At 54.6% G+C, this 19498-nt stretch overlaps 1 protein-coding gene across 4 annotated transcripts in view; it reads left to right on the plus strand.

Moving 5' to 3' along the window:
• The first annotated feature begins 1954 nt into the window (after positions 1-1954).
• The window catches only part of SPAG9 (sperm associated antigen 9), a 74535-nt gene continuing 56991 nt past the window's right edge, over positions 1955-19498 (plus strand). For all 4 annotated transcript variants that reach the window (XM_038757353.1, XM_038757355.1, XM_038757354.1 and 1 more), the window contains exons 1-2: positions 1955-2336; positions 18607-18727. In XM_038757353.1, the coding sequence (XP_038613281.1) occupies positions 2034-2336; positions 18607-18727 (424 nt within the window). In that variant the 5' untranslated portion in view covers positions 1955-2033. The remainder of the gene's footprint in view (positions 2337-18606; positions 18728-19498) is intronic.

The raw sequence follows: 19498 nt of genomic DNA on the forward strand, positions 1-19498 counted from the left end.
ATGACATTTGTTAAGTGCTTATTATGTGCAAAGCACTGTTCTAGGCACTGGGGAGGTTACAAGGTTATCAGGTTGTCCCGGGGGCGGGGGGGGGGGGGGGGGGCTCACAGTCTTCTTCCCCATTTTCCAGATGAGTAACTGAGGCACAGAGAAGTGAAGTGACTTGCCCAAAGTCACACAGCTGACAATCAATCAATCATATTTATTGAGCGCTTACTGTGTGCAGAGCACTGTACTAAGCGCTTGGGAAGTCCAAGTTGGCAACATATAGAGACAGTCCTTACCCAACAGTGGGCTCACAGTCTAAAAGGGGGAGACGGAGAGCAAAACCAAACATACTAACAAAATAAAATAAATAGAATAGATATGTACAAGTAAAATAGAGTAATAAATATGTACAAACATATATCCATATATACAGGTGCTGTGGGGAAGGGAAGGAGGTAAGATGTGGGGGATGGAGAGGAAGGAAGGGGCTCAGTCTGGGAAGGCCTCCTGACACTTGGCAGAGCCGGAATTTGAACCCACGACCTCTGACTCCAAAGCCCGGCCTCTGTCTCCCCCTTCTAGACGGTGAGCCCACTGTTGGGTAGGGACCGTCTTTACATGTTGCCAAACTGTACTTCCCCAAGCGCTTAGTCCAGTAGCGCTCAATAACTACGACTGAATGAATGAATGGAAATGTGACTTTGAGCTAGCCATGAAAACCTGAAGCTTCCTGTAATAACTTCCAGCAGCCACGGACCTAAAGATCACTGGATCCTACTGCCACTCTCTGTGAAGAGTGATACCGTGACCCAGCTGTGCATTGCCACTGCAGTAGCCACCGTCAAGCGAAGAATATATTTTACTGAAATCTCCAACAGCACAAAGTTTGAGAAACAGAACCTGCGACCCTCCGTAGCAGCACTATAAAACTTCCTGGTAATTTTCCCTAGCCAATAGCAAAGCCGAATTTGGGAATATCATAAAACGTTAAGCATAAGCTTGACGCTAATTAAAATATAACTTTATGCGCAGCAAACGCAGTAGAGATGTGACTTGTATCTGTATCCCTTCCCCACAGCACCTGTATATATGTATATATGGCTGTACATATTTATTACTCTATTTATTTCACTTGTACATTTCTATCCTACTTATTTTATTTTGTCGGTATGTTTGGTTCTGTTCTCTGTCTCCCCCTTTTAGACTGTGAGCCCACTGCTGGGTAGGGACTGTCTCTGTGTGTTGCCAATTTGTACTTCCCAAGCGCTTAGTACAGTGCTCTGCACATCTATCCTATTTATTCTGTTGGTATGTTTGGTTCTGTTCTCTGTCTCCCCCTTTTAGACTGTGAGCCCACTGTTGGGTAGGGACCGTCTCTGTGTGTTGCCAATTTGTACTTCCCAAGCGCTTAGTACAGTGCTCTGCACATCTATCCTATTTCTTTTATTTTGTTGGTATGTTTGGTTCTGTTCTCTGTCTCCCCCTTTTAGACTGGGAGCCCACTGTTGGGGAGGGACCGTCTCTATGTGCTGCCAATTTGTGCTTCCCAAGCGCTTAGTACAGTGCTCTGCCCATAGGAAGCGCTCAATAAATACGATTGATTGATTGAATATCATAAAACGTTAAGCATAAGCTTGATGCCAATTAAAATAATTACACATTAACTTTATGCATAGCAAACGCAGTAGACACGCGACTTGTATTTGTGGGCGGGAGACTGTGGGAACGGGTGGTTTTGTACGTGTGGGTCGGTGAGCGTGACGTGTGCAGTGAGCGTGACGTGTGCAGCGCGCGTGCGCCTTCCCCTCGAGGCGCCGCCCTCCCGTCGCGCGGGGTGACGTCACCCGCCCATGCGCGCGCCGGCCCCGCCCCCTTCCCCCCCTCGCGCGGCGTGACGTGTGCAGCGCGGCGTGACGTGTGCAGCGCGCGCGCGCGCGCGCCCGCTGGGCCCGGCGCCTCCCCTCAGGCCGCCTCAGGCTCGGTCCCGTCAGAGCCCGGCGTGAGGAGGGGAGCCCGCCCGAGGGGAGCCCGCCTGAGGGGCGGCCATGGAGCTGTCGGACGGCGCGGTGTACCAGGAGGAGCCCGGGGGCCCCGGGGCCGTCATGTCGGAGCGGGTGTCGGGCCTGGCGGGCTCCATCTACCGCGAGTTCGAGCGGCTGATCGGGCGCTACGACGAGGAGGTGGTGAAGGAGCTGATGCCGCTGGTGGTGGCCGTGCTGGAGAACCTGGACTCCGTGTTCGCCCAGGACCAGGAGCACCAGGTGGAGCTGGAGCTGCTCCGGGACGACAACGAGCAGCTCATCACGCAGTACGAGCGGGAGAAGGCGCTCCGCAAGCAGGCCGAGGAGGTACGGAACGCACCCCCCCCCACACACACACCCCCCCCCTTGGACTGCCCGACCGCCTACTACAGTGCTCTGCACGTAGTAAGCGCCCAGCATCATCGTCGGGGCGAGCTGGGGAATCATCGTCATAATAACGGCTTTTATGAAGCGCTTACTACGTGCAGAGCACTGCCCCAACCGCTGGGCAGGCAGGTCGTCCCCCGGGGGGCTCACAGTCTTTAGCCCCGTTTGACAGATGGGGTCATTGAGGCCTAGAGATTAATAATAACGGCGTTTATTAAGCGCTTACTACATGCAGAGCACTGCCCCAACCGCCGGGCAGGCAGGTCGTCCCCCGGGGGGCTCGCGGTCTTCATCCCCGTTTGACAGATGAGGTCACTGAGGCCCAAAGAACAATAATAATAATAATAATGGCGTTTATGAAGCGCTTACTATGCGTAAAGCACTGCCCTAACCACTGGGCAGGCAGGTTGTCCCCCGGAGGGCTCGCGGTCTTCATCCTTGTTTGATAGATGAGGTCACTGAGGCCTAGAGATTAATAATAACAGCATTTATTAAGCGCTTACTACGTGCAGAGCACTGCCCCAACCGCTGGGCAGGCAGGTTGTCCCCCGGGGGGCTCGCAGTCTTCAGCCCCGTTTGACAGATGAGGTCCCTGAGGCCCAGAGACTAGTAATACTAATAATAATAATGACGGTATTTATTAAGCTTTTACTATGTCCAGAGCACTGTTTTAAGCCCTGAGAAGGTTACAAGGTGGTCAGGTTGTCCCCTGGGGGGCTCGCGGTCTTCATCCCCGTTTGACAGATGAGGTCACTGAGGCCTAGAGATTAATAATAACGGCTTTTATTAAGCGCTTACTACATGCAGAGCACTGCCCCGACCGCTGGGCAGGCAGGTCGTCCCCCTGGGGGCTCGCGGTCTTCATCCCCGTTTGACAGATGAGGTCGCTGAGGCCTAGAGATTAATAATAATGGCATTTATTAAGCGCTTACTCCGTGCAGAGCACTGCCCCGACCGCTGGGCAGGCAGGTTGTCCCCCGGGGGGCTCACAGTCTTTAGCCCCGTTTGACAGATGGGGTCATTGAGGCCTAGAGATTAATAATAACGGCGTTTATTAAGCGCTTACTACATGCAGAGCACTGCCCCAACCGCTGGGCAGGCAGGTCGTCCCCCGGGGGGCTCGCGGTCTTCATCCCCGTTTGACAGATGAGGTCACTGAGGCCTAGAGATTAATAATAACGGCGTTTATTAAGCGCTTACCACGTGCAGAACACTGAACTAACCGCCGGGCAGGCAGGTTGTCCCCCGGAGGGCTCGCGGTCTTCATCCTTGTTTGATAGATGAGGTCACTGAGGCCTAGAGACTAATAATAACGGCATTTATTAAGCCCTTACCACGTGCAGAGCACTGCCCTAACTGCTGGGCAGGCAGGTTGTCCCCCGGGGGGCTCGCAGTCTTCATCCCCGTTTGACAGATGAGGTCACTGAGGCCCAGAGACTAGTAATAATAATAATGATAATAACGGCATTTATTAAGCACTTACTATGTCCAGAGCACTGTTCTAAGCGCTGAGCAGGTTACATGGTGGTCAGGTTGTCCCCCGGGGGGTTCGCAGTCTTCATCCCCGTTTGACAGATGAGGTCACTGAGGCCCAAAGAATAATAATAATAATAATGGCGTTTATTAAGTGCTTACTATGTGCAAAGCACTGCCCTAACCACTGGCAGGTTACAAGGTGATCAGGCGGCTCATCACCCAGTACGAGCGGGAGAAGGCGCTCCGCAAGCAGACCGAGGAGGTCAGGGGGCACCGGGTGGGCACCCGAGGCCCGGGGGCGCAGGAGGAATCCCACCCTTGGGTAGGGACCGTCTCTATGTGTTGCCAACTTGGACTTCCCAAGCGCTTAGTACAGTGTTCTGCACACAATAAGCGCTCAAGAAAGACGACGGAATCAATGAAGAACACCCATCATCATTATCAGGGCATACTATGGGCCAAGCACCCCTTGGGGCCGTGGGGGGATGCAAGGTGATCATCATCATAATAACGGCAGTTATTAAGCGCTTACTACGTGCAGAGCACTGCCCTAACCGCTGGGCAGGCAGGTTGTCCCCCTGGGGGCTCGCAGTCTTCATCCCCATTTGACAGATGAGGTCATTGAGGCCCAGACATTAATAATAATGGCACTTATTAAGCGCTTACCAGGGGCAAAGCACTGCCCCGACTGCTGGGCAGGCAGGTTGTCCCCTGGGGGGCTCACAGTCTTCATCCCCGTTTGACACATGAGGTCACTGAGGCCCAGAGAATAATAATAATGGCATTTATGAAGCACTTACTATGTGCAAAGCACTACCCTAAGCGCCGAGCAGGTTACAGGGTGGTCAAGTTGTCCCCCGGGGGGTTCGCAGTCTTCATCCCCGTTTGACAGATGAGGTCACTGAGGCCCAAAGAATAATAATAATAATAATGGTGTTTATTAAGTGCTTACTATGTGCAAAGCACTGCCCTAACCACTGGGCAGGTTACAAGGTGGTGAGGGCACCAGGCAAACCACCCCGGGCACCGGGTCGGGGGGCGCGGGAAGAATCGAAGGACACTCATCATCATTATCAGGGCATACTATGGGCCAAACACCCCTTGGGGGGGCATAAGGGGGGGATACAAGGTGATCATCATCATAATAATGGCATTTATTAAGCGCTTACTACGTGCAAAGCACTGCACTAACCGCTGGGCAGGTTACAAGGTGATCAGGTTGTCCCCCGGGGGGCTTGCATTCTTCATCCCCGTTTGACAGATGAGGTTACTGAGGCCCAGAGAATAATAATAATAATAATGGCATTTATTAAGCGCTTACTATGTGCAAAGCACTGCTCTAACCGCTGGGCAGGTTACAAGGTGATCAGGTTGTCCCCTGGGGGGCTCGCAGTCTTCATCCCCATTTGACAGATGAGGTCACTGATGCCCAGAGAAGCGAGGTGACTCGCCCAAAGTCACCCAGCTGACAAGTGGTGGAGCCGGAATTTGAACCCGTGACCTCTGACTCCAAAGCCCGGGCTCTTTCCACTGAGCCGTGCTGCTTCATAATCATCATGAGGGCATTTGTTAGGTGCTTATTACAGGCCAAGCACTGCTTGGTGGTGGGGAGGATACAAGGTGATCAGGTTGTCCCCCGTGGAGTTCTCAGTCTTCATCCCCATTTGGCAGATGAGGGAACTGAGGCCCAGAGAATAATAATAATAATGGCATTTATTAAGCACTTACTATGTGCCAAGCACTCTTCTAAGCACTGGGGGGATACAAGGTGATCAGGCTGTCCCCCGTGGGGCTCCCAGTCTTCATCCCCATTTGACAGATGAGGTCACTGAGGTCCAGAGAAGTTCAGCGTCGGCCCGGGGTCACACAGCTGAACGTTGTCGGGTAGGGTCCGTCTCTATCTGTTGCCGACTTGTCCTTCCCAAAGCGCTTAATCCAGTGCTCTGCACGCAGTCAGGAGCGCTCAATAAAGACTATCGAGTGAATGAAGGAAGTCTGCGGGTCCGAAGGCCGGCCTGGCCGCGGGATGGGGCAGGGCATGGAGAGCCAGTCGTTCAGGATGGGGTGGGCGAGGGCACGGAGGCGGGCACGGGTCGAGAGCCACGGGTCGAGAGCTGGGCTGGAGGTGTGATGGAGGGCCCCGGGGCCCAGGCCGGAGGTGTGACCCGGGGGAGAGGGCACGGAGGGCCATCCTGGGGGCTGGGGTCCGGGCCGGACCTGGGACGGGGGTGGGCAAGGGTCCAGAGCCCAGGAGGGCACCGAGGGCGGGCCAGGATCTAGAGAACAGGCCGGAGGTGTCATCGAGGCAGGGCACGGACAGGGAGCCCGTGTTCCGGGGCCCAAGCTGGAGGCGTGATAGGGGAGCGCAGTGGGCAGGGGTCTAGAGTCCATCCCGGAGGTGTTGCGTAGAGGACACGGAGGGAGAGCCGAAGGTCCAGAGTCCGGGCTGCGAATGGAGGGGAAGAGGAGGCGTGGGCCGGGACCCAGTCCTGGCCAGGGGAGCGGCCCAACTGGACAAGGAAGCCGGACCCGGCCGGAGGGGAGGGGAGGGAGCCCCTCCTCCTCACTCCCGGTGGGCCTGCCCAGAGGAGGGGGGCTCGGGACCCACCCCTCCTCATCCCGTGCAAGGTGCAACTCTGACAGCCACGCAGTCGGGCTTTTACGACTGTGGGACTCATTTCTACATCTAGGAGGCCAAGACGGGGGTGGGTGAAGAGCAGTTTTTATTAGGGTCCTGGCCCTTTCCCCAGGGCACATCCCTCTCCGCCCAGGTGTCGGGCGGTATCCTCGGACAGGTCCCTGGCTCCCCCTCCGCCCCATTTGTCTCAGGGCCCTGGCGGAGAAGTTACCCCCAGTTTTCTTCTTAGCCCGGGAACCCACCCCAAAGACTTTCTCTGGCCCATCTGCCCGGTTCCAAATCCAGGAGCTTTTCAGCCCGACGACGCGGTTCCTCATAGTTTGTAATATCGGGAGGAAACAAGTCGCGTCTCTGGCCGGATGAGTCACACGTGAGCCCCGGGCCCGGTTGAGCTGCTCCGTCTGACCTTTCCTTGACAGGTCTCACTAGAGGGCCCGAGGACGGTAGTCCATTAAGTAAAAAAAAGTTTAGAACTGTTTGTTGGTGAAGCGGTTTTCCGGAGAAGAAATTATAGCGTTTCGGAAAGTTGTTTAGTTTAGCATTTTACAGCAAACCAAGAGCGAAAGCGGGTCCTCTTCGCCTCTGTGCTTGGTTTCTTTTGACGTGTCACGTGCTGATCCCGAGTGAGACGTTATAGGGAATTAGCTGGAGGAGAAGAAGAGCGAAAGAGGAAGCAACAGGTGACTACGGATCGCCTGGGGTTAAGAGAGTCTGTCCGAGTGGCACTGCGAAATCGGCAGCTTTAGGGGATGAGATTGGAAAAACAAACATGTAAATTGTCCCCATCACAGAAAACTCGAGGCCTGTGGCCACGGTCTAATAACAGCGCGCATTGATAGGACACGTCAGCTGAGCCGATTCCCAGGCCGCAGCCGTAACGCTGCTTTCCCCTCCTCACCGGTTCCGTCAAAATCACAAGGCAGTCTCGCCGCCATTCCCACACTGAGGTTCCTTTGGAGCCAGGACGGGGTATTCATCGTGTATCCGGAAGGCTTTCGTGGGAGCGGTCGGTGGTGGCCCTCCGTGTCCAGCTGAAGGCGTGACCCTTCTCGTAGAGCCCCCCGGGTCCGCTTCGGGAAAGGTTTCCGCCGGCAGCCCGTCACACGGCGGTCGCCTGAAAGGGTAGACCGAGTATCCGAACACCTCGAGGGCGGCGGGCCTAGCCTCGTGGGCAGGAGTCATGCGCCCCAATTCTGTCGTTTTGTACTTGCCCAAGCGCTTAGCACCGTGCCCCGCACGCAGGAAGGGCTCACGAAACACCCGCGATCGATCGATCGGTGGGGTGCCCGGCCGCCCTCGCCCCCCAGAGCCCCTCGGCCGTCCGGGCGGCCTGCCCATCTTCCTTGGGACGATGGTGGCTTGGCCGGACGGCCCAACCCAGGTGCCCCGTGCTCTCCCGGTTGTGCAGCTCTTCCGATGCCAAGGGGTGGCTCGATCCGGCCCTTCCTCCCTTCCGAAGGCCCCGAAGGAAAGCGGCTTCCGACGATTCTCGGGCCTGTCTTTGTTGGCCGGTGCTCGTCGACCAGAAACCCGCTGTTAGGATAACAAGTGGATGGCTCCTAAAGAATTTCTCCCGTAGAAAAGCTTGGGACCCGTTGGGGGAATTGGTTTAAAAAATGGTATGGAACATCTGACTTCCAGCGGTTGGCCGGCGGAGCAATTTTTTTCAACTCCCACACCTGTCAAAGGGATCGCTTCCTGTTTCAGTGCTTTCGGTTCTTCCTTTTTGAAAAATTTAGTACACTTTTCCGAGTGTGGAAATGTGGTAAGGAGAGATTCGGTAGCTCTCCTCTAAGACTCTCTCCAAGCTGGTGCACCTGCCTTTTTACAGTAATAATGAAGATGGTGGTGAGCCCAATGTTGGGTAGGGACTGTCTCTATATGTTGCCAATTTGTACTTCCCAAGCGCTTAGTACAGTGCTCTGCACATAGTAAGCGCTCAATAAATACGATTGATGATGATGATGGTGATGGCATTTATGAAGGGCCTTCCTATGTGCTAAGCATAGCGGGGAGACAACAGATAATGAGTTTGGATCCAGTTCCTCCATTGGATTCACTGCCCAGAAGGGAGGGAGAGTAGCTTTTTTTTTTTTAGTGGTATTTGTTAAGCGCTTACTGTGTGCCAGGTGCTGTACTAAGCGCTGGGGTAGATACCAGCTAATCGGGTAGAACACAGTCCCTGTCCCACGTGAGGCTCATAGCTTAATCCCCGTTTTACGGATGAGGAAACTGAGGCACAGTGAAGTGACTTGCCCAAGTTCACACAGCAGACAGGTGGCGGAGCTGGGATTAGAACCCAGGTCCTTGTGATTCCCAGGCTTTATCCACTAGGCCACGCTGCTATCCCGTCTCCATTTTACGGAGGAGGAAACTGAAGCCCGCAGAGGAAAAGTGATTTGCCCAGTGTCACAGAGCTGGGTTTAAAACCCAGGTGTCCTGTCTCCCGGTCCCATGTTTCTTCCACTAGGCCCCGCTGCAAAACTACTCAGAGACTTCACAAAGTTTCTCTGGAGAAGGATGGGGACCGAAGAAACGAGTCAGGTGGGTAACAGAGTTGAAATAGTGCTTCATTTCAGGACTTTTGGATGTTGCCCAAGGGAGCTCCTTTTTTTTGTATTTTTTTGGAGTGATGCTGATTCCCTTGACGACACACGGGGAAGAGAACCCTAAAGATAAAGGTGCCGTCTGGGACAGCGAGTCCACTTAGGAGCCAGTCTAAGTGTCACGGTGGCTCGTTATGAGAAAACGTGTCAGGGTTTAGTGAGGCATCCATGTTTAGGACTTGTTTGGGGAAGATGTGTTTGCCACCTTCCTAGTTTTTTCGATCTTGATTTTCTGGTCTGCTTCAAATTCAGCTGCTTTTTCCTAGTCGTGTGGCTCGGTGGAAAGAACGTGGGATTGGGAATCCAGAACGAGCCGGGCCTCGGTCTCCCCATCTGCAAAGTGGGATTAAGATTCTCGCTCTCCTTCCCTCTCCCTCTAACGTGGAGCCCTGTTTGGGACAGGGACCCCGTCCGATCTGATTATGCTCATCACCCCCAGTGCCGAGCGCGCCGCTTTTGACGTGTTGTGGAGGCTTAATCGATATCATTTAACATTTGACCTGGCTGTCCAGTCTCATATTTGGCTTTTCAGCTATTCCCAACTCGACTTGATCTTATTGATTTCTGCCCTCGTTTCTCCTTCGGATTTAGCGGTTAAGTGAGTTTAGGGTTATGGAGCTCCGTCTCTTCACCAACTGCCCTCCGGGACTCGATCGTCAACGTCAGTCAGCAAATAAGATTGACCGCACGAGGAGCGGGAAATTGGGCACATCTGGTGGGGAGGGCAAAGTGTTCATTGGAGAAAGCGGGGATTCTTGTGGATTTCTGGAGTTTAACAGGGAACCCAAGGCTAACAGAGGGCGGAATCCAAAGGTGAGGTTTCGGATGCCCCCAGGTGAAGGGAGAACCGGTGCCCCTGCACTTAGCAGGCAGGCGGGCGCTCGGGAAATGTTCTTCCTGCTGCCCTGGCTCTGGGTCACCCCTGGGCAGACCGAGCCAGAGCCCGGTTACCGTGCCGCACCAGGGCGGCAACTGAGCCAGCGGGTGCTGCCCTCCAGGATGTCCCGATCTCCATTTTTTTTTTTTGATGGCATTTATTAAGCGCTTACTATGTGCAAAGCACTGTTCTAAGCGCTGGGGAGGTTACAAGGCGATCAGGGTGTCCCACGGGGGGCTCACAGTCTCAATCCCCATTTTACAGACGAGGGAACTGAGGCACAGAGAAGTGAAGCGACTTGCCCAAAGTCACACAGCTGACGAGTGGCGGAGCCGGGATTTGAACCCATGACCTCTGACTCCAAAGCCCGGGCTCTTTCCACTGAGCCACGCTGCTTCCCATTCCCACACAAGCTGAGGCGCGTCCTCTTCTCCGGGGAAGAGCCCTCGGCCTGTCCTTCTGGTCCCTGCAGGAGTTCTTGGGGAAGGCAATGCGAGCGATGCCTGGAGCTGGGACCTTATTAACAACAACGATAATAATGATTTTGGTATTTGTTTAACACTCACTATGTGCCAGGCGCTGTACTAAGCGCTGGGGTGAAGAGAAGCAAATCGGGTTGGACACAGCCCCTGCCCAACAGGCTCACAGTCTCAACTTATAGATGAGGTGAACGAGGCCCAGAGAAGCGAAGGAACTTGCCCAGGGTCACACAGCAGAGAAGTGGCAGAGATGGGATCAGAACCAGGTCCTTCTTCCCCCCAGCGCGTGACCGCCTCGGCCCCGCGTGTCGCCGCGACGGGAGAGCCGATGGCGGCCCCGGCCGGGACTGAGGCGGGAGTTGTCCTGAACTCGGGGTCCCGTGAGAAGGCAAGCCCGGCTCAGACGGGACCCTGACTGTTGGCGAGAAATGGGCCTTCAGCTGACTCTTTCCGTTGTGACTCGCTGGGCCCATTGCGGCGCCTTGACTCACTGGTTTCATTTCCTCGATGCCTCCAGGCAGCGCGTCCAAGCCCCGACCTGCCCGGATCACGCCTCCCAGCTGCCCCGTCACCCAGGGGCTCGGGCGCCCCTCCCCAAAACACCCACCCCCGCGCGTCCCCCCGGCAGGGCCGCACGCCGACTCTCGGCCTGCCGAATTCTCCCACTCTGGGGTGGAACTTTCCGTTGCTTGTTTTGGCTCGCGACGGCCGGGGAAATTAGGAGCGGCGTGTGCGGGGCTGCCGTGTGTCAAGGAACCCTTTCCCAGCTTCTGTCCGTGATCAGACATTCACGTGCCCTGTCCCGATTCCCGATGGGCTCCAAGAGAAAGTAGGCCGGGCCCAGGGGCACGATGTGGGCGGCCGATGAAATTTAAGCGCCGGGTGTTCGTGTTCTCCAGCCGACGGCCTCCAAGGGCGTCCTCTCTGTCCCTTTAAATGATTTCCTCTCCCTGGGTATTTTTAAATATGACTCGCTGCCCCTGGGTTAGGGCCCCTCCCCACCTTCACTGGGCTTGCTTTGCCACCCTGCTCTCCCTGCTCCAGAGTTCCCTCGAGTAACTTGAGCCGGGTGGCCCAGCACGGGGGTCTCTGGGGAGCCGCTCCGCAACTGTTGCTTCTCATCTCCTCTGGCTTGGCTCGGTGTGACGTTTTTACCCGAGGCGAGGACCTTAGCCCAGCCTTTCCCGGCCCCCGAGTCCTGGGCCCGTAGCCTCTGGGCCCCGTCCAGAGCCGGTCGGGAGCACATCCAGGCCTATTTTGGGGGACTGTTCCTGTCCTGGCTTCTGGGGCCTCCTTGGGGTTGGTCTAGGCGCCTTGGAGTTGTGCCCCGCAGGGATTCACGGCCACCACTGCCCGCGGGTGGGGGTTTTTCCCGCCAGCCACCTTGGCGGGTTTTGTGGGGGGCTCCGTTCCAGATCACCATCCGGCGTTGCCGACCCGAAAGTCCGCCCGAAGTGGTGGGGCCCTGTCCCTTCCCTTCGGAGGGTGACGTGGACCCAGATGCAGGTGCGAAGGTCTCCGCCCCCCGGGGCTCTGCTTAGGGCTCAGCGGTGCTTCGCAAGGTCCCTCGAAGATGACCCTCGGGGAAGTAGGGGCCGGCCCTCTGGGTGCTTGGCTTGGGTTTTCCCCGGGTGGCCTTCTTTACGGCTGCTTGGCACCCTGGCCCGGGCTGTCCTCCACCCCGAAAGGTAGGGCCTGGATGGAGTTATCAGATCGGGCCCGAGCTGGCTTAGCGGGCACCGCGGGAACTCCCGGGCCCCCCTACCCCCGGCCACCTTGGGGGACAGATGTCCAGCTCAGTGACCCAATGCCTCATCCACGGCCATCACCCTGCTGGACATCCTTTGGTGGACCCATGGTCCTCCCGGTTGGTGCGTGGCCAAGACCGGTAACTGTAAAGGACTCGGGGGACGAGAAATCCTCAGTCATTCCTGGGGGTGGTAGCGAAGCGCGCTGATCCAGAGAGGCCAAACCAGCGACCCTAGGGGAAAAACCCTGTGCCCTCTCTCGAGAGTCGGGGCAGCCCGTCCACCCTTCCTGTGGTAGTGGCCCACTTCAGGTGCAGTTATTTCTTTGGATGGAGACTAGAGGAAGAAAGATGATTTTCAGTGATTCACTTAAGAATCTTTCAGATAAACTACCCTCTTGTATCTAGAAAGGAGATTCCCCCCCGCCCAGCCCCTCCCCGCCCCGCCAGAGAAAGAGAAACGTATCTCTCTGGACCGAGTTTTTCTTCTGCTCGCGTGGTTCACTTGTCGCTGCTCCAAATGAGATCCACCCAGACAGCTCTGCCAGGCCAGCCGCCTTTACAAGGTTTTTGTTTCAGGGCAAGGCTTGTCCCCTCGAGACCCTGACAGCAGGCGTCCGCCGGGACACTGTCCCCTTGTCCTTTTGGATGCTCCGGTTACCCACTGGAGATCCCTGGGGCTTCTGAAAGAGGTGCGGGTTTAGGGTTGCCAGCCCGTCAAGTGCCCTACCAATTTCTGACCAGTCAGAGGGGAAATTAGTCACACGCGGTCTTGCTCAGCTGGGAAGTTTTCTGGAGACGATTGGCCAGGTGTCCAAGCCACTTGGGATGCTTTAGAAGGTGTGTGGATGGGAAAACCGTCGAAAGACTCGCTCTCCTCACTGCTGTTTTCCGGCTGTCATCAATCTTCTCGCAGATAATGAGATATCACCTACTTGTCCAGAGTTGGGTAGTACACCGGAGCCTCAATCCCCTCGCTTCTGTATCTGGGTTTCTCTGCTCACTTGTTCCCCCTCCCGCTCATTCTCCCTGCCTCCCTCCCTCCTTCCTTCCATCTTTCCCTCCTCCCCACATTGGAACCCTGGAAAGCTTTAGGTAACGTCATCTTTGGGGATGATAACGTCCCCGTGTTGGCTTGTACTCCACAAAGTCCTGTGGAGAACCAAGTATTCCTGCCAGAGCCAGTCTTGGGTGAGGGGTGGTTTCTCTTCTTGTGACCCTGCCTTAATCCTCATCCTTTCAGGAATCTGGGCCCAGCCCCGGCCTCCCCTGGAATTGAAAATGGAAAAACTGCGGCGTCCTGATTGGACTTTTGTCTTGCCCTTGGAGCCCTGAAGGGGCCTGCTTCCTTTTTTCCAACGTGTGACGATGAAAACTTAGTCACCGCCCAGCCCATAGTGGACTGAATCTCTTCTGCCAAAGAATGAGTTTCCTGGGCGGGTCTCCTCTGTTATCGGTGACAAATAGCCCTCCACAGATGCCTGCAGCCACGGGGCTGAATTTTCACTTGGCGCCTGGGGGATCAGGCTGAGCAGGGGCATCTGGGGGTCTCAGTCAGCCAGTCGTATTTATTGAGCGCCTACTGTGTGCAGAGTGCTTGGGAGAGTACATAATAGCAATAAACAAACACATTCCCTGCCCACAACGAGCTTACCGTCCAGAGGATCCACCCCGGCCAGGGCTCGAAAAACACCAGGCTCAGTGTTTGGTTTGAAGCAGGGGGGAGCAGGTGGGGTCCCCTGCTCACCCCCAGGCCAAGGTAACACATCACCCCCCCACCCCTCCCCACCTTGGCTCTGAAATCAGGAAATATTCTGTAGTGCAAAGCCTAGAGATAAGCATTGGTTTGCGAACCGAACCTCGATGAGGCCTAAATTACCAGAAGTCATTCAGTCAGTTGTATTTATGAAGCACTTACTGTGTGCAAAGCACTCAGCGTACCAAGTACGGTATAACAGAGTTGGTAGATGGGTTCCCTGCCCTCAAAGAGCGAACAGACCAGGGGAGGAGTCAGACGTTGATATAAATGAATCAGCTGCGTGGTTTAGTGGATAGAGCACCAGTCTGGGAATCAGAAGGACCTAGGATCCAATCCCGGCTCTGCCGCTTGTCTGCTGTGTGACCTTGGGCAAGTCACTTCACTTCTCTGGGCCTCAGTTCCCTCATCTGGAAAATGGGGAATAAGACTGCGAGCCACATGTGGGACAGGGATGGTGTCCAACCTGATGAGCTTATATCTAACCCAGCGCTTAGTTCAGTGTCTGGTACCAAGTAGGTGCCAGTAATAATAATGATGGCATTTATTAAGCGCTTACTATGTGCCAAGCCCTTTCTAAGCGCCGGGGAGGTTCCAAGGCGATCAGGTCGTCCGACGGGGGGCTCACGGTCTTAATCCCCATTTTACAGCTAACTGAGGCCCAGAGAAGTGAAGTGACTGGTCCAGAGTCACACAGTTGACAACTGGCGGAGCCGGAATTTGAACCCATGACCTCTGACTCCAAAACCCGTGTTCTTTCCACTGAGCCCCGCTGCCAGACTGGACTGTGAGCTCATTGTGGGCAGGGACTGTCTGTCTCTGTTGCTGTATTATACTTTCCCAAGCGCTTAGTACAGTGCTGTGCACACAGGAAGCACCACACAGTAAGCACGATTGAGTGAATGAATGAATGAATGGATATAAGTGTCACGGGGCTGAGGGATTATTCTATTTATTTTATTTTGTGAATATGTTTTGTTGTCTAGAAGGGGAGCCCTTCTAGATTGTGAGCCCGCTGCTGGGTAGGGACCGTCTCTATATGTTGCCAACCTGTACTTCCCAAGCACTTAGTACAGTGCTCCGCACACAGTAAGCGCTCAGTAAATACGAGTGAATGGGTGAGTAAAGGGTGCAAATCCCGGTACCAGGGCGGGGCCGAAAGGAGTGGGAGAAGAGGAAATGACCTAGTCGGAGGAGATGAGGCTTTGAAGGTGGGGAGAGGCATCCTCTGTTGAATATGAAGAGGGAGGGTATTCCAGGCCAGAGGCGGAAAGACCCAAATGTCTTTTGTTCTAGGCCAGCCTAAAAGGGAAAAGCAGTGGGGCTAAGCCCCCGGGGGACGGGTGGGCATGTAACCCTCATCCAGCTCTTGAGGAAGGGCCTCAGGCTGTAGACTGTCAGGATTTTCCTCCCTCACCCCGGGCCCCCAATTGTCTGTACTGGATGAAATTTATAACAAAGTCAGAATAATATAAATATATATATATATATACACACACACACACACACACACACACACACACACACACACACACACACACATAACACACACTCACACACAAGATGCTGAGCAACTATTCTGACTGTTAATATGGATAAATATATCATTAATATTTATATAGTTCATTCATTCAGTTGTATTTATTGAGCGCTTACTGTGTGCAGAGCACTGTACTAAGTGCTTGGGAAGTACAAGTTGGCAACATGATGATGGTGATGGCATTTAGCAAAGCACTGTTCTAAGCACTGGAGAGTTTACAAGGTGATCAGGTTGTCCCACCGGGGGCTCACAGTCTTAATCCCCATTTTACAGATGAGGGAACTGAGGCCCAGAGAAGTGAAGTGACTTGCCCAAAGTCACACAGCTGACAGTTGGCGGAGCCAGGATTTGAACCCATGAACTCTGACTCCAAAGCCCGTGCTCTTTCCAGTGAGCCATGCTGCGTCTCCAGCATATTTAATAATAATTAGCATTAACATAGTTAATAATAATGATGATGATGATGGTATTTGTTAAGCACTTACTATGTGCAAATAATAATAATAATAATATTAATAATGGCATTTATTAAGCGCTTACTATGTGCAAGGCACTGTTCTAAGCGCTGGGGGTATACAAGGTGATCAGGTTGTCCCACAGGGGGCTCACAGTCTTCATCCCCATTTTACGGATGAGGTAACTGAGGCCCAGAGAAGTGGAGTGACTTGCCCAAAGTCACACAGCTGACAAGTGGCAGAGCCAGGATTCGAACCCATGACCTCTGGCTCCAAAATCCGTGCTCTTTCCACTGAGCCACGCTGCTTCTCAGTGCAAAGCACTGTTGTAAGCCCTGGGGGGATACAAGGTGATCAGGTCGTCCCACGGGGTGGGGGCTCACAGTCTTCATCTCCATTTTACAGCTGAGGGAACTGAGGCCCAGAGAAGTGAAGTGACTGGCCCAAAGTCACACAGCTGACAGGTGGCGGAGTCGGGATTTGAACCCGTGACCTCTGACTCCAAAGCCCGGGCTCTTTCCACTGAGCCACGGACCTGTTAAGCACTTACTAGGTGCCAGGCACTGCTCTAAACGTTGGGGTAGATAGAAGTTAATCAGTTTGGACACAGTCTCTGTTCCACATGGTGCTCACACCGCTACTCCCAAGTTTACAGATGAGGGACCTGGAGCCCAGAGAAGTTAAGTGGCGCTCCCAAGGTCACCCAGCGGGCATGTGGCAGAATGGGGATTAGAAACCATGTCCTTCTGACTTTCAGGCCTGTACTCAATCCACCAAGCCACCCTGCTTCTCCCGATCTGCCAGTGATAGGCCAGGCTCCGGCTGGGCGGCAGCAATTCATTCATTCAATCATATTTATTGAGCGCTTACTGTGTGCAGAGCACTGTACTAAGCGTTTGGGAAGTACAAGTCGGCGCCACGGGGTCGCTTCCCAACAACGGGCTCACGGTCTAGAAGGGGGAGACAGACAACAGAACAAAACATCTGCCGCCGTAAAGCCCTCCGGAAAGGCTGTGACTCTTTTTGCGGGACGTTTTCTAGAGTTCCGACTCTGCCCGGTTCTTATTTATGCTTGCCTTTGATAACTGTCAATGGGCAACTATCCCTGGGTGCATTTGAAGGGAAAAAAGTGCTTTATTGAGATCTCAGTCTGAACCCTAATTTCCACATGGTGCTTAGCTCATAGAAGGAAACCTTTAGCACATTTGAAAATTGTACATTTTTTGTCTTTCAGCCAGACCCTCCCCTTTATCTCTATTTTTCTGGCACTGAAGCCTCTCATCCAACTTTTGTAGGTCTCTCCCGAGATGGCTGGATGTGATGCTTGGATTACTTCCGTCGTCCAGAGGGGAGGCCAGGGACCCTGACCACTTTGCTCTTTGTCTCTCCCCAGATAAAACCGATAGATAGAAAGATAGAGCGATCGATCGTAAACTTAGGGCCCGTGGCTTTGGAGAGCAGAATTCACAGTCACAGAATTCCTCACAGAATTTCCCCTGTGCATCTGGTGGGTTAGCACCCTCCCCATTCCAAGATGGGGATGCTCCCTGGATCAGGACTGCCTTGCCCGGGGAGGAAAAACTCCACGGGTAAAAGGAGTACGGATGTAGGGGGCCAAGAGACTGGCTGGCAACCAAAACCGCGCTAGCCAGATGAAATCTCATGGTAGCTCTGCTTCCTTTGAATGTGGAGAACCCTGGACGTTCTCCCTCCCTCTCTCTCTATCCCCTATTTAATTAGCATTTCTCAGCCAGCTTTCCTCACCTCTCCTTTGCCTGACACCACACCCTGCATATTTCTGGGCTCCCATCACTCTATTTTAAGATACTGTGTCAAGCTCCATAACGATCCAGCTGGGGTGGTGGTGTTCTTATCAAAGCGAACGGATTATGCCATTTAAAGGGGACCTTGACCTGGCGTGTAAAGCGTGTGTGGACAGTGAAGTTCTTCCCCGGGCTTGGAATTAAGATCTCTTCTGTAAGCGCCAAGCCTCGAGCGTCGGTCTGCCAGCTGAACCACAATGAGGCATAGGTTATCAGAAAGACCGAAAGGTCTGTCGTTCCGGGCAAACCCAAAACCGTTCTTCAGTGGGATTCGTTCAGAAAAATCACGGCGGGGATGGGGTCAATGGCCAAAGAGCGAGGTGCCTTGTAGGTTGAGTTCTTTTTCCTTCCTCTTTATTGCTGATCCTCCTCTAAATTGAAAGCAGGGAGTCTCCGCTGCCCAGGAGGAAGGGATGGGTGATTGGAGGGCTGCGGGCAGGTGGCTGGCAGTGATTTCTCAGAGGAAGGGGACTCGGACAAGACGGTTCCGATGACGGCGACGTGGCAGCGGCCTCGTCAGGGAACCCATCGGCCCTCTTCCCCCTTGGAGCCAGTGGTGGGAAGATTTCACAGTTTCCTTTCCTTAGCCGATAGGGCCTGGCATCCGGGCCTCCCCTCGCCGCCGTGGCCGCGGTCCGGAATTTGGAAAGCCAACTCCCAATCGGCCCGGGCTTCGTGGAGGCCGGATCCTGGGTGTGGAGTCCCTGCTTCGGTCCCCTGCTCCCGCGACACGCGGGGGGGTTTGGGGCGGGATGGAAAAGGCCAAGTGAATGTTCCGTGTCTATAATGAAAATATCTGTCTTTCTTTATTAGAAATTCATTGAATTTGAAGATTCCCAAGAACAGGAAAAAAAGGACTTACAGATCCGAGTGGAATCCTTAGAGTCCCAAACCCGCCAGCTTGAACTCAAAGCAAAAAACTATGCTGACCAGAGTAAGTGGAACTTCATCTGCTCCTAAGTTTGCTGCCCAAGAGAGCTCCTCCCAGCTCGGTGTCTCGTCGCGGCCTCCGACGGGGCCCGGGGATGCGCTTGGGGTCGCCGCTGCTGGGTCATCCCGAGTTCCCCCACCTTTCCCCCGTCGCTCCCCCAACCGCGTGAGTTGCCTCGGTTCTGCTTCGTACCTCGGTCTCCCTGTGCATCCAGACAGCGCTACCCGTGCAGCCTCTGCTCCTCTGTGTCCTCCCATTGGCGTCTCAGGGCCCGGCCCCTCCCTGGAAGCCACCGGAAAACCTGGGGTTCCCTGGGGGTTGGGGTGGGGATCCCCAAGTGGCCGGCAACTCCTTAATGTGCCCCTGGGTTTGCTAGATTTGGGCGAGGACCATGGGTGCAAACGTAGAGCCCTGCGTGGACGTGGACATTGCGTTCACCCCCCCTGATAACCGGCCAGCGGAGACCCCCACCCCTTGCGCCCTGACTGCTGCAGAGGCCGCTCGGACTTGGGCCTGCGGATTCTGGCTCACACTAGGCCTCCCTCTGCCGTGCTTAAAACCAGAAAACCTGATCTTTCCCTTTGCCTTGCTGGGATTCCCAGCCCAAGGGCCGCGTAACCTGTTGATTTTGGGAGAGCCCAGCCTGGACCTGGCTCATTCATTCAATCGTATCTATTGAGCGCTTACTGTGTGCGGAGCACTATACTAAGCTCTTGGTTGACCAGTCGCCCCTGCCTTGACCTAATTGTTCTCGTGAGTCAGGGCCAGCTTGAG

Source organism: Tachyglossus aculeatus, chromosome 15, assembly GCF_015852505.1.
Source record: "Tachyglossus aculeatus isolate mTacAcu1 chromosome 15, mTacAcu1.pri, whole genome shotgun sequence".
Taxonomy (NCBI): Eukaryota; Metazoa; Chordata; class Mammalia; order Monotremata; family Tachyglossidae; genus Tachyglossus; species Tachyglossus aculeatus.